Raw genomic sequence first — 14,522 nt, 5'->3', positions numbered from 1 at the left:
CTATCTTCTCAGATAAAATCTGAGACTGTTAGTGCTGGGAGGTACCATAGATGTGCTGAGACCCCTTCATTGATCAAATGGAGAAGCTGAAGTCCATATTAGGTAAACAACCTGAATAAAATTATGTGACTATTGGTCTCTGTATTGGAAGCTGAGCTTAGGAGCTGAGAATGATTTCTAGAAGCTCTTTAAAAAATATATTCATTCTTCTGAAGAAATGGGAAGTGAAAAAAATAAAAGGGTACAAGCACTTAGTTATAGTTTTTACATTCCAGGTCCAAAATAACTATTTAACACTCTGTGTAATACATAGATAGAAGAGTGGGTTTGTCATCAGTCGAATAGGACTTGCATAGATATCAAACAAAATATACTTTATAACATTAACGATTTTGTGAATATATGGTGAAAATGCATCTTAGATGGTTAACCTACGTGGAAGTACTTTGGAAAGTATAAACTAGTGTAGAATGTAACAGATATCATCTGTTTTGATTAGGAATACATGCATAATTGGTGACGATAATGCAAAAAAAAGGAAGAACTGTTTCATTTCATTCGGTGCCCACAGGAGTCCAATGGCCCCAGAGTAGGTACCATAACACAGAAGAAATAGCCTAAAAGGAAAACAAGATGTATCTTGTGCCTAAAAGGACAAGGACATATAAGGACATATATTGAAGGACATATACATTTGTGGAACAGCATGTAGCCCATTGCAGAAGGCAGATGAAACCCCTGCAGTTTGGGTCTATACAATCATTGCGCATACATGGCTTTGCTAACCCACCTTCTATCCTGGGGAATTATAGTAAAATGATGGCTGCATTTAATTTCTCAAACTATTACAATGGAAATCTAATTTTTAGTATATCAGCTATTAAAAAATACAAATCACTTACTTCCACTCATCATCCGCGGAAAGCTTTGTGTGAGAGATCTGAAAAACATAAGAGATCCCTTCTCAAAATTTTCTTGTTTCCTTAGCTTCCATTTTACAGCATTACATGAGAAACGCAAACCATGAAAAATACTGATGTTTCCTAGTACTGTAATAGTTTAGAATGAAAGCTGTAACAAAATATTTAATTACGGAACTAAAAACACACACACATACACCCACACAAAACAGGAATCAGGTCACTATTAATAAATACTTGATTCTGCTCTCCAAGGTCAGGAAACCAAATGAAGCTCCATGCCTGTGGTTTTCTTTGGCAATTCAGTCAAAGTTGTAGGAAGTGGTCTCCCAACAGGCAGTGCCACCCTGGCTTCTGGTGTAATCTATGAATTAGAGAGCTTGTGAAAAACATTTGTTTTGCTGATGCCTTAAATGATGCCAGTGAGAACTTGGAGATGACATTCTCCAGGTTCAAGGATGTAGAGTCAGAGCTGACCAGCTTCTCGTTTGGAGCACTGTTGTGTCCTCCTGTTCCTTTAAACCCTTAAACCCTGATCACAGGGAAGGGGGCAATCTGGCCCAGCCCGTGGGCTGGGTGGGAGAGCATACAGACCATTCCCAGGAAAGTGCTTGAGACTGACCTACAGGGTGCACCCACGTGCTGCTGATCCACTGTGTGGATCACAATAAACTATGGAAAGTTCTGAAAGAGATGGGAATACCAGACCACCTGACCTGCCTCTTGAGAAACCTATATGCAGGTCAGGAAACAACAGTTAGAACTGGACATGGAACAACAGACTGGTTCCAAATAGGAAAAGGAGTATGTCAAGGCTGTATATTGTCACCCTGCTTATTTAACTTCTATGCAGAGTACATCATGAGAAACGCTGGACTGGAAGAAACACAACTGGAATCAAGATTCCCGGGAGAAATATCAATAACCTCAGATATGCAGATGACACCACCCTTATGGCAGAAAGTGAAGAGGAACTCAAAAGCCTCTTGATGAAAGTGAAAGTGGAGAGTGAAAAAGTTGGCTTAAAGCTCAACATTCAGAAAATGAAGATCATGGCCTCTGGTCCCATCACTTCATGGGAAATAGATGGAGAAACAGTGGAAACAGTGTCAGACTTTATTTTTTTGGGCTCCAAAATCACTGCAGATGGTGACTGTAGCCATGAAATTAAAAGACTCTTACTCCTTGGAAGGAAAGATATTACTAACCTAGATGGCATATTCAAAAGCAGAGACATTACTTTCCCAACAAAGGTCCATCTAGTCAAGGCTATGATATTTCCTGTGGTCACGTATGGATGTGAGAGTTGGACTGTGAAGAAGGCTGAGCGCCGAAGAATTGATGTTTCTGAACTGTGATGTTGGAGAAGACTCTTGAGAGTCCCTTGGAGTGCAAGGAGATCCAACCAGTCCATTCTGAAGGAGATCAGCCCTGGGATTTCTTTGGAAGGAATGATGTTAAAGCTGAAACTCCAGTACTTTGGCCACCTCGTGCGAAGAGTTGACTCATTGGAAAAGACTCTGATGCTGGGAGGGATTGGGGGCAGGAGGAGAAGGGGACGACAGAGGATGAGATGGCTGGATGGCACCACTGACTTGATGGACGTGACTCTGAGTGAACTCCGGGAGTTTGTGATGGACGGGGAGGCCTGGCGTGCTGCAATTCATGGGGTCGCAAAGAGTCAGACACGACTGAGCGACTGAACTGAACTGAACTGAAGGCTAATCTTTGGAAAGACATCATTGTATAACTTTCATGGAGAATACAGACAGCTTAACCTCTAGTCCAGTAGCATCAAAAGCTAAAATCCCCAATGATGGCAAAGAAGAAAAGGCCTTGTGTAATAAAGCTTTTATTACACAAATCAGACATTAAACAGGTTTTCTTTTTTCCCTCCTTTGTTTTCTTGAAATCAGCTCAGTTCAGTTCAGTTGCTCAGTTCAGTTCAGTTCAGTTGCTCAGTTCAGTTCAGTTCAGTTGCTCAGTCATGTCTGACTCTTTGCGACCCCACGAACCACAGCACGCCAGGCCTCCCTGTCCATCACCAACTCCCAGAGTCCACCCAAACTCATGTCCATTGAGTCGGTGATGCCATCCAACCATCTCATCCTCTGTTGTCCCCTTCTCCTCCTGCCCTCGATCTTTCCCAGCATCAGGGTCTTTTCCAATGAGTTAGCTCTTCGTATCAAATGGCCAAAGTATTGGAGTCTCAGCTTCAACATCAGTCCTTCCAATGAATACCCAGGTCTGATCTCCTTCAGAATGGACTGGTTGGATCTCCTTGCAGTCCAAGGGACTCTCAAGAGTCTTCTCCAACACCACAGTTCAAAATCATCAATTCTTCTGTGCTCAGCTTTCTTTATAGTCCAACTCTCACATCCATACATGACTACTGGAAAAACCATAGTTGCTCCATTGTGTCCAACTCTTTGCGACCCCATGGTCTGCAGCACGTCAGGCTTCCCTGTCCATCACCAACTCCCGGAGCTTACTCAAATTCATGTCCATAGTGTCTTGAGATGGCAGAAGCAATTCCTCTGTGTGTGTGTGTGTGTGTGTGTGAAGCAATTCTGACAGATGGAAAGAAACAACACTATCCATAGTTCAGGCTAGGAGTCCTCTGACTCAGTTTCCATAAGACATGTGTGCCTTGGTCAGAGACTGGAGCGGTTCCTTATAAGGGGGATGAAAGCTCCGGGAGACACAGCTTAGCTGAGGTTTAGGCAGGTTTAGGACTTGCTGGGTGATGGTGGAGAGGAGGTGGTTGGGGCAGCAACTGCTGCCTGCAGCTTCCCTGGGGCTCTCTGCCACTGGCTGATCCTACCAGGCAGTCCCTGATATCCAAATGAAGGTTGTGGCACTTGGGCTCAAGGCAGCCTTCCAGTGGCAGCCCTCAGGGAAAAGCAGGGCCAAGTCCCCTCCTTAGTGGGATATGGCCAACTTGACTGGCTTCTGCTTTGGGAATGAGCCTTGTAGCCACACAGACCCATCCAGTACCAAACACTGAGCTGACTGGAGCTCTGGGTAACCCAGGCGCATCACCAACCTGTGCTTGTCTCCATTTCCTTCTCAGAGGCTGAAGACTGACGTAAAAACTGCTCTTATCTACTTCACTGCAATATTGTGAATATAAATAAGACATTAGATGAGAGTTTTCTAAGAAGGTGCTTAATCCAAGGGCCAGTCATCTTAGTAAAAGTTGCAACCAAGACTTCATGGGTCCCCTTTTTGCTGTTCAAGATCTTTGGCTTCACAGTGCTTTTTGTTCAAATTAGCTTAAAACAGGGAATTGGGTTTTTAGTTGAGAAGATACACTTCCTTTGACTTTTACAAGTAATGTAGCTTTGGGTATAAATGTGTAACTACCCACCAGATTCCAAGTCTTGTTTTTTTTTTTTTTTATTGAAGTATAGTTGATTTACCATATTATATTAGTTTCAGGTATACAGCATAATGATTCAGTATTTTACAGATGATCCTCCATAAAAGTTATTACAAGATAATAGCTGTAATTCCCTGTGCTATTCAACATGTCCTTGATGCTTATCTATTTTATACATGGCAGTTTCTCTCTCTTAATCCACACCCCTAATTTGCCCCTCCCTACAACCACCAGTATGTTTCCTGTATCTGTGAGTCTGTTTCTGAAGTCATTTTAAATGAAGTATGATAAATTGTTCTACTGAAAACGAGGAAAGCGTAGGGAGTGGAAATTGCAGCTGAAACGATTTCTGCTAAATACAATTAAGAACTTCCTTAGATCAAGTGATATTGAAACAATATTCTTTTTCTTAGAGAAAAAGCAAACTACGATGGTGGTACAATTAGAGACACCTCTTTTCTAGTAATGGTTTCCTATAGTACAATTTCTTTTTTCCTAGGTGGAATCTGTTTTTTGAAAGATTTTTTTTTGTGGTATGTTATTATGTAAGCTCATCCAGGGGCTTAACAGGACTTATTTTGGAAACTGAAATGACACTAAAATTCATCTGAAGGATAAGCATAAGGATATCCAGGAAAATTCAGAAGACTAGGGGTGCGGTCTGTCAGCCACTGAAACCCACAGTACAGCCACAGAAATTACCTGACAGCCTACGGGCCCAGGAACAGGAAGACAGTGAGTGAGCAGAAGAACCCAGGAGCAGACCTAGCTACAGATGATGAGCGAGCTACTTCAGAGGAGTGAGAAAGAAACAGACTGTTCAATAAATGGTGCTGAGACATGGAACTCTACTCAGGGTTATGTGCCAGCCTGGATGGGAGGGGTTTGGGGGGAGAGTGATATACATATGTATGGCTGAACTCCTTTGCTGTTCACCTAAAATTATCACACCATTGTTAATTGGCTATACCCCAATACAAAATAAATGAAAAAAAAAAAATGGTGCTGAGACCATTAGCTAGTCATTTGAGAAAACTGTAAAGCTAGATCCATACCCGGCTTCGAAATAGATTCCAAAAGGATCAAATATTTAAATGTGAAAAGGAAAACCTGAAAAGTGCTAGAAGAAATACAGTTAAGCATTTTAATAATACCTCAGTGAAGAAGGCATTTCTAAGTATGACATGGAACTCAGAAACCGTAAAGTAAAAAAATCGATGAATTTTGAGGACCAAAAATAGATTAAAATCACCTGTATTTGAAAGATAAACTAACATATGTGAAGGCAAGTAGTGACTAAACTGAATAGAAAAAGAGCTTTTACAGTTTAATCCAAAAGAGATAAAGCATTTGTAAAGGGCAAAGCACATGAACAAGAAATTCATAAAAGAGGAAATACAAATGGCTCATTTATGCAAAGATGGTTTAACTCACTAGTGATAACTCTGGAAAAGCCCTCCTGAAAGCAGACATTCTATGCTGAAGACCCTCGGGAGGGCTGACGGGTGGAGGAAGCCTAGCACGTCTAGAAATGTGGCTGCAGCCGTGTTGAAAATAGAAGGCTCAGTCAGTGTGAGACTGTGTCATTCTCCACCCCACCCCAGCCTGGGGGGATTCAATGGGGCTCAGAGACCCAGGCTCTGGCAGGGAAGGGGGAAGCATTTAAAGTCCTCGTCTGGAGGGGAGATTCCAGCCTGGTCTTCCATCAGGCCCCACGGGCACTTCCCTGCTCTAGAAGCCTCCCCCCTACCCCCATGCATCTCAAATTTGGAAACACAGAGGCTTTTTTTTCCCTCTTTTCTAACTCAAGAAAATATTTTGCGGGAATTCCCTGGTGGCCCAGTGGTCAGGACGCTGTGCTTTCAGTTTGGAGGGTGCCGGTTCAATCCCTGGTTGGGGAACTAAGATCCGGAAAAAAAAGAGGGCCAAAAAAAGCAGAAATATTTTGAAAGCTTGAGTAAAAATTGACTGAAGATGGCTGGTATAGGGCTGATGCTCTCAGGTGGACTGGGGAAGAAGGGGAGAAATAAACAACAGCCTGAGCCCTGGAAAATCCAAGATAGAGTTTTTAATTTGCACCCCCAGCTCCACCCCAGGCCATCCAAAGCTGGTGTCTCAGTGGACCAGGCCCCCGTCATAACCACACTGCCTCTCTCCCTCCATCCAGTGGGTAGTTTGGAAGCAGCTATGAACTGCCTGGAAATCCTTAGCGTGAGAAGTGAGGAGGTGAGCTGTGCAGTGGGTTGCTTCCTATCAAGAGTCCTTGAGGCATCTGATGGGACCAGTCCTGGCATTGGTTTCTGTTCTGCAGGGGGATGAACCTGTCCCTCCCTACCCAACCCACAAAGATATGGCCTATTTCTGACCTCTGGTTCCTACGACTGTGATCTCATTTGGAAAAAGAAAGAATCTTTACAGATGTGAATAAATTAAGGATTTGGGGATAGGATCATCCAGGATTTAGGATGGGCCCTGAACCCTGCAGTCGATATAAGAGAAAGTCGAAGGGAGATCTGACACCTGGAGAGACACAGGCATGGAGAAGGAAGCCATGTTGAGACAGAGGCAGTGGACTGGAGAGAAGCAGCTACAAGCCCAAGACACCTGGATTCCCTTGAAGTTGCGAGAGGCAAGGAAGGTTCACCCTAGAGTCTCTGGAGGAACCATCACCCTGCCTACACACAGGTTTTAGACTTCCGGCCCCCAGAACTGTGGAAGAGTGAGGTTCTATTTTTCTTTTTTTTGTAAAGACTGATTGCTTTATTTTTGGCTGTGCTTGGTGTTTACTGCTGAGCGTGCACCTCCCCTGGTCGTGGTGAGCTGGGGCTGCTCTTCGCTGCTGCGCACGGGTGTCTCATCACACTGGCTTCTCGGAGCACAGGCTCTAGGCATCCTGGTTTCAGCAGTTGTGGTGAGAAGGCTGAGTTGTTCCTTGGCATGCAGGATCTTCCCAGACCAGGGATGGAACCTGTGTCCCCTGCAATGGCAGGTGGATTCTTATCCACTAGACTGCCAGGGAAGGCCTATTTTTTTTCTATTTCTATTTTTTCCCTTTCTATCAATATTTTTAAAATTTTTCTCTATTTAAAAAATTACTTTTTATTGGACTATAGTTGATTTACAATGTTGTGCTTCAGGTGTACATATTCTTTTTTAGATTCTTTTTTTAAGATTCACTCTTTTTTAGATTCCTTTATCATATAGGTTATCCCAGAATGTGGGCTTTCCTGGTGGCTCAGATGGTAAAGAATCTGCCTGCAATGCAGGAGACCTGGGTTTGATCCCTAGGCTGGGAAGATCTCTTGGAGAAGAGAACAGCAACCCACTCCAGTATTCTTGCCTGGAGAATCTCATGGAAAGAGGAGCCTAGAGGGCTAAAATCCATGGGGTTGCAAAGAGTCAGACACGACTGAGTGACTAACATTTCATTTTCATTTTTTTTTTTCAGAATGTGGAGTTCCCTATGCTATACAGTAGGTCCTTATTAGTTATTGATTTTGTATATAGTGCTGTGTATATGTCAATCCCAATCTCCCAATTTATCCCTTCAGTAAACTCCTCTTGTTACGGCAGCTCCAGGAAATGGATACCTGCACATCCAGCCCCGGCAGGTAGCCACTACACTCAGGTGAGCAAACCGCCGTGCGGGCAGGGAGGGCATGCCTCCTGTAAGCTCTGGGTCAGGGAGGCGGCACAGGTCCTGGTGGGCCTGCAGACAGGCCTGTGAGAGCAGCTTGGCTTATAATCTTTAGACACAAGGCATGTGGGCCTTTATCTGTACTCTTGCTCTAGGCCTGCCACCTGGCTGGGGATGCTGGCTTCCAGGCAGCATGTGGAAGAGGACGTCTCTGCGATACTGTCCAGGCCAAGAGAAAAGACTTACAGATGTGGACTGGCATCATCCTTCCTATGAAAAGGCCTGGCTAGGTCCTCCTCCAGTGCAGCCTACCCTTCCACAAGCTCTCCCTGCTTAAAGAGCTTCCAAACAGTGTTTTACCATCTCCCCTTTAACACAGGCAGACAGCCAAAGATGACCAAGCGCTGGAGACAGAAGAGGGTTCTGCACCCATGAGGACAAGGACCCCAGGCTTTAGAAATGGAAACAGACAAAGATCTTAGAAATAAAAAATTTGAGAACTGAAAATAAAAAATCTAATAGAAATGTTGAAGATAAATAATGAAACTCCCTCAGAAAGAATAAAAAAATTAAAAAAAAAAAAACCCAAAGGAGGTGGAAAAGAAGAAAGAAAATATAAGAAAATTAGAGAATCTGTTCAGGAAATCTCATATCCAAAAAGAGGATTTCCAGAATAAGAGAGCAGAGATGGCTAAAGTCAAGAAATGTAAAAGAAATTATACAGGAAAATTCCCATGGCTTGAAAGACACCTGTTTCGAAGGAAAGGACTCACCAGGTGCCCAGTAGAGCTGATGAAAAATGAGCCACATCAAATTACATCAGTAGGAAGTCTGAACATTGTGGTTCAAAAGGAAGGGCCTATACAGAGAGAAGACATGGGTCAAATGCAAAGGATCCAAACTCAGGAGTTACAAGAGAGATCCTCTGACAGGCTCCAGCATGTTGAGAAGAGCCTGGCAAGTGAGTTTGGGGATGAGTCCAAGTCTGGCGGTGAGTTTGGTGACGAATGGGTGAATGGTGCACAGAAAATGAAGGAACCAGAACTGAAGGGAGTGCAGAGTAGTTCAGGGTGTACATGTAGTGACTGGCTGGGAGTGACGAGCATTTGGTTAGAGTCCCTGACATAGGCAGTGAGTGAAGACTTAGCCAACGTGTGATGTCACTAATGTGAGAGGCTGGAAGAAGGCAAGTCACGGGCATGGGGTGGGGTGGACAGGTTGGTGGGAGAGTGTAGTTCTTTCTTATCCTCCGTAGCAGGGAATCGATCCAATAGCACTAGTGACTAAAAATCAAGAAGTGTTGTATGACTGCATGGTTGAAAATATGGAGCACAGACCAGAAAAAATGACTGAAAAAGTTGAAAATCATTGCCTCTGGGGAGTGGAAATCAGACGTGGGGAAGGGTGAGTGGAGTGGAGCTGCTGTTTTTGTGTTTTAAGTCTACAGAATGGTACAGAATTATTTGACTCTTTAAATTTTGGATGTTCAAAACATTGATAATAATAATAATAATAAAGCCTACCGACCATATTATCCTCCCCCTGGCCACCATTGTTAATGTCCCTCCTGAAGTCCCATGTCCCTTTTCAGCCTCACCTCCCTCCATTGCCTCAGCACACTCTCTGCTCCAACCAAGCAGAACTTTCTGTCCCTCAGTGCTTTTCCTGCACCCCCAGCCTCCCTTCTGGGCTGCCGGGGGCCCACCTCCTCCAGGGAGCCCTGCAGGATAGGCCCCTCCATTGGCAGAAGTGGAGACACTGGACATCTTGAGGGACATGCAGTTTCCTTAGAGCCTCTTCATTTTGGAAATGAACTCCCAAATGCATGCCTAGCTCTTTCCCTTATCTTTCCCCCTTCTTTAAGACAAGCCTTCTGAATTTCTACCAGGGTCACAGTGAGCGTTGCTCCCTCCCCCCTTTCCCATGCTCACCACTCCCCAACAATTTTCTTCACCTCCAATAAGTTGGTACTGCTGTTCCCTCCATCCAGAATTCCTCCCCAGTCATCACAAGGTCAGCTCTCACCCACTCTCCAAGGCCAAGCTTAATGCCATGCCCCTCACTAGCCTTGCCCATCCCCGCTGCCAATTGCAATCCCTTGCTTCTTAGAAATCTTACAAAGCTTCACTTGAACCTGTTTTGGGGACAGTAATTTCTCCCTACTCTCAATGAGTTCTTTTTGTCCTCCTTTTTCTGCTCTTCCAGAATGTGAACTCCCAGAGGAAAGGCCCACCTCTAATTGCACGGTTACTCCCTCCCCTACCCCAGTCCCCAGTACTTGGTCATGGCCTAAGAACTGTCAGATGAATGAAAAATAAATAAATGGATAGGGTTTTAAACCACCACCAGGAGGAGGAAGAACGTGACAGTCCAGTGATTCTCAGAGCTCAAGCAGCAGCACCCCCTGGGAACTGGTTAGATTGCAAATGATCAGGGTCTACCCCAGAAGTGAGTCTTGGAGACCCTGGAGATAGAAATCTACATCTGTGGGTACAGCCCTCCAGGTGGCTCTGCCCCAGTCTCCTGAGTGAGAACCACGGAGTCAGCTTGATGTACCCCCAGCATCCCTCAGCCGTCTGCCTCAAGGCCCCGGCCTTCACCGGGCCCTGGGGGTTTCTGCCAGGGAGCGGGGAGCGGGTGGGCAGCTAGTGTGCAGGGCGGGGAGAGGACAGGGCCAAGCAGGGTAAGGTTCATCCCGGAAAAGACAGAGTGGGTGGGGGGAGGGAAAGGAAGGAACCGGGGAGGACGAGAGAGGGGGAAAGGAGGGGAAAGAGAAGGAGAAGGGGAGAGGAAGAGGAGAGACAGAGGGAGATGGAGAGGAACTCTGCCTCCCAGAGTGGGGAGGAGTGAGGACAAGCCACAGCATCTTCCAGAAGGTCATTCGCCCCTCCACGGGGTGCGCGCGCGGGAGGGGGCCTTGGAGACCGACCTGTGCAACCGGCAGCCCCTGCGCGGGCCTCGGGACCGCGACCCGGTGACCCCGCCCCGCCCGCGCCCGTACCTGCTCGTGCTGGGGGGCCCCCTCCAGGCCCGGGGCCGCCCTCGCGGCCATGCCTCCGGCGCTCAGGGCCCGCTGCCCGGGTGTCCGCGTCCGCGGGTCCCCGCCGCCCCGCCGCCCCGCCCCGGGCAGTGCGGGTCAGATACCCGCGCGGGACCCTCCTGCGGAGCAGGGATGCTCATGCGGGCCACCGTCGCCGCTGAGGAGGCCCTCTGGGCCTCGGGGCCCTCTGCAGGGAAGCCATTCCGTCGGCCACTATCGCCGGGAAACCAGTTGCGCTTCCCCCAACCCCGCACCCCGCACCCCATCAGCCATGCGCGGGGCTGGACCCAGCGGCTTTGTTACCCGGAGACCAGGCGGGAGGAGATGAGAGAGTGAGAAACGGAGGTGAGAGAGGGGCGAGGAGGAGAGGCGCCCTTGTTTTCTCTTCAGTTCTCTCCCTCAGTGGAAGACAAGAGGTCAGGTGCCGGTCCCCATGTGGGGAGACCAGCATGGTCTCTGACCTCTGCGGCCGCCCAGTCCTGAGCCTTTCCCCCGCCTGGCCGCTTCTTGCTCAGTTCTCTGCAGCCTCAGTCATGGGGACAGATCCTGGGCAGAGTCCCATCGGCCCTTCCACAGTCTCTCCAAAGGAGAAGACTTCCCTGTGGGAGAACGTACACCCGCTTAGCGCCCGTGCTGCTGCAGGCCCCGGGCCTTCCCCTGAGGGACCACCCTCCGCTTGTCTTGTGCCCTTCGCCTTCTAAGAGACCCTCCTTTCCCCTCAGCGTGAGACCTCGCAGCCTGGACTTACACAGGGACAGCTGGAATACTTCCACAAGCCTTTAGGAACACTTGTGTCAATTCTGGGCACTCGACAAAGAGAGAGGACGCCTGAGGGGACAGTGTGGCTTACAAAATGTGGCTTACTCGATTCCAGCTTGTGATGGCTCCCGTTTTTTGTGATGGCATGTACAAGGAGATACCAGGGACACTGACCACAAGATGTGGACCCATCCTGGCCACTGTGGACCTACAGCCGGCAGGGGGAGGAGACAAAGATGCAGTACAATTCACCACGAGAAGTGCGTCAGCGCTCCAGTCTTGGTGCCTCAGAACCCTGGAGGGGTTGTTAAAACTCTGTGGCAGGGCTGGACCCCCGTTTCTGGTGGGTCTGGGCTGGGGCCCGAGAATCTTCCTTCTTCACAAGTTTCTTGTGGTGGCTGCCTACACCCGCAGGCTGCCAGGGTGTGATCAGGGTGATGCAAAGGCCTGGAGGCTGGAGAAAACTTTGTGAACTGGAGAATCTGAAATAAAAGTAACAGCTGACACAGATGTAAGGCTGACTAGGTACCAGGCCCTCTTCCGAGGACTTTACTGTGTTCAATCCTCATAACAACCCCCTGAGCAAGGCGATATTATCTGCAAATGGATAAAACCACCTCTAAAATGATAGGTGAGAACACTAACACAGAGAGAGGGGCAGGTGTTTGCTCAGCTTTCAGGGTGGTAGGCAGTGGGGTGGGGATTTGAACACTGAGAAGACTGACTCCATGGCTTGGGCCCATAACCACTCAAGGAAGGTCCTGGGGGACCAGATCAAAGTCTATGTAATTCATATTAAACAGTTTGAACTGCAGCCTAAGGCATGGGAAACCATTTCAGAGTAGTAAGAACATCACATTTCTAGATCAGCCTTTTGGCTTCAAGGGTGCGGAAGGGAGCTTAACTAGGACCCACTGCAGGAAAAACCAGGAGCCTGTTGCTGTAGTTCTAGCTAAAGGTGGCAGGGGAGTCTGTGGTGGTATATGGTAGTCTGTGCAGAGCCTGGGTGAAGGGAGATAGAGGCCTGTGGATAGAGCTGAATGACTTAGGCGATCAGTTCTCTAGGGCTTAAGTTATCTTCAAGGACGGTGCCCAGGCGAGCAGTTTGAGCAGCAGGGCACTTGGGGAGACAGGGCTGCCATCTCTGACAATGGAAACGTGGAGAGTGCAGCAGATTTGGGGGAACAAAGATAATGAGCTCATTTGCACATGGTATCTCTCTACCTGGCTCCTGGCCTCTCTTCAAGTGGCAAAGGCCACTTTTTCTCTCTAGCCCAGCAGGTCCTCAAATTCTAGATTCTTCTAAGTCTGCTCCCCTCCCACCTCCAAAAAAGACCAGAATTTCCTGTCCCTATAAATTCTGGCTCATTATCATAAGTCTCTCTGCTGTGAGACTCTCTTCCTTGGTTGATTGACACCCGAAATATCCACCTATTTCACTGGTGACAGAGGTAAACACAAAGGCAGTCATCTTTCTGGCTTCAGCTCCACCATCAAAAAGTCTTGTTTCTCGCCCTCTGGTAGGTAGTGGTAGATTGGCTGTGATCTATTTTCCTGTCACTGGGGCCTCCCTGGTGGCTCAGAGAGTAAAGAATCTGCCTGCAATGCAGGAGGCCTGGGTTTGATTCCTGGATGGGGAAGATGCCCGGGAGAAGGAACAGCTACCCACTCCAGTATTCTTGCCTGGAGAATCCCATCGACAGAGGAGCCTGGCGGGCTACAGTCCACGGGGTTGCAAAGAGTTGGACATGACTAAGTGACTAACACCTTGACCCGTCTTCATTCTCCTGTCGTACTGGGTTCCCTCTGTGGCCAAATTCCTGGTGGCCAGGAATTTGTTTCTCAGTCAGTTAACCACTCTGGAGTAGTTCACCTCATCAAATTATGTAATCTGCAACTTTGTTTCCCGGATCAAATGGTTGGCAGCTGACTCTGTCATCATTGAGGAAAAGAGGAATCTGTTGTTTAGCTGTAATCTCTCCAGCATGTTAGCCCTACTCTGCCCTTTCCTGTCATCTTCTGGTCTAGAATGTGGAGGTGAGTGTAATGATGTAGCGGAAATGAGCTAATATCATAAAGGTGATTGAAAAACAGTGGAGTCAAGACTAGCTATACAAATATGGTATGTGGTGTAGAAAGAGACAAACAGACCCATGGAACAGAGTAGGAAAACTCCAAGTGGACACACGCACTGGGATGATTCATCAGCAGGGAAAGTATAGACTAGTTGGTAATTAGCTTATCCATCTGAGAAAAAGTGACCACATATCAAGACAAAGCAGATAGTTTAAAAAGCAAAACTTTAAGATGATTTCAAAAATTATCTTTGTCATCTCAGTGTAGTAAAGATATATTAAAATACGACTCAAAAAGAACAAACCATAAAGGAAAAGATTCACAAAGTAGCCCATGCTAAAATGTAAAATTTCCATATGTGCATTTATCTAGCTGCTAAAGATTAGTGCACAGAATAAACAGCACTGTTAGAAATAAATTTTTTAAAATATCTTAATCCATAGAAAATGCTCAAAGGATATAAACCAATTGGAAGAGATAAAGTTATGAGATGTTTCTGTAATTTAAAGAAAATTCTCGCATTTATGTATATGAGTTAAACTAGAGTATGGTTCACAGGAATGCCTTGTATAGGTTAAATTACCAAATGCAATGTGGGTCCCTCCAGCTTTTTACCCACTCTGTGTGTGTGTAGTCAGTCCTGTCTGACTCTTTGTGAACCCATAGACTGTATCTCCCCAGGCTGCTCTTCCATGGAATTTTCCAGGC

The 14,522-nt window shown here is 46.7% G+C and overlaps 1 protein-coding gene across 3 annotated transcripts in view; it reads right to left on the bottom strand.

The window, feature by feature from the left end:
* RNF175 (ring finger protein 175) overlaps positions 1 to 12,265 on the bottom strand; it is a 67,130-nt gene extending 54,865 nt beyond the window's left edge. For 2 of the 3 annotated variants that reach the window (XM_086346225.1, XM_086346226.1), the window contains exons 1-2: positions 10,941 to 12,265; positions 903 to 940 (exon numbers count right to left, since the gene is read on the bottom strand). In XM_086346225.1, coding sequence (XP_086202351.1) covers positions 903 to 940; positions 10,941 to 10,991 — 89 coding nt within the window. In that variant the 5' untranslated portion in view covers positions 10,992 to 12,265. The remainder of the gene's footprint in view (positions 1 to 902; positions 941 to 10,940) is intronic. The other variant, XM_086346227.1, reaches the window with a different exon arrangement.
* Between the last annotated feature and the right edge of the window lie 2,257 nt (positions 12,266 to 14,522).

This window comes from Bos grunniens, chromosome 17 (assembly GCF_055505025.1).
Source record: "Bos grunniens cultivar Pamir isolate PY7600 chromosome 17, Bosgru_T2T1.0, whole genome shotgun sequence".
NCBI classification, from domain to species: domain Eukaryota; kingdom Metazoa; phylum Chordata; class Mammalia; order Artiodactyla; family Bovidae; genus Bos; species Bos grunniens.
The sequence above is the reverse complement of the archived record's forward strand: the minus strand, read 5'-3'. Positions and strand labels throughout refer to the sequence as shown.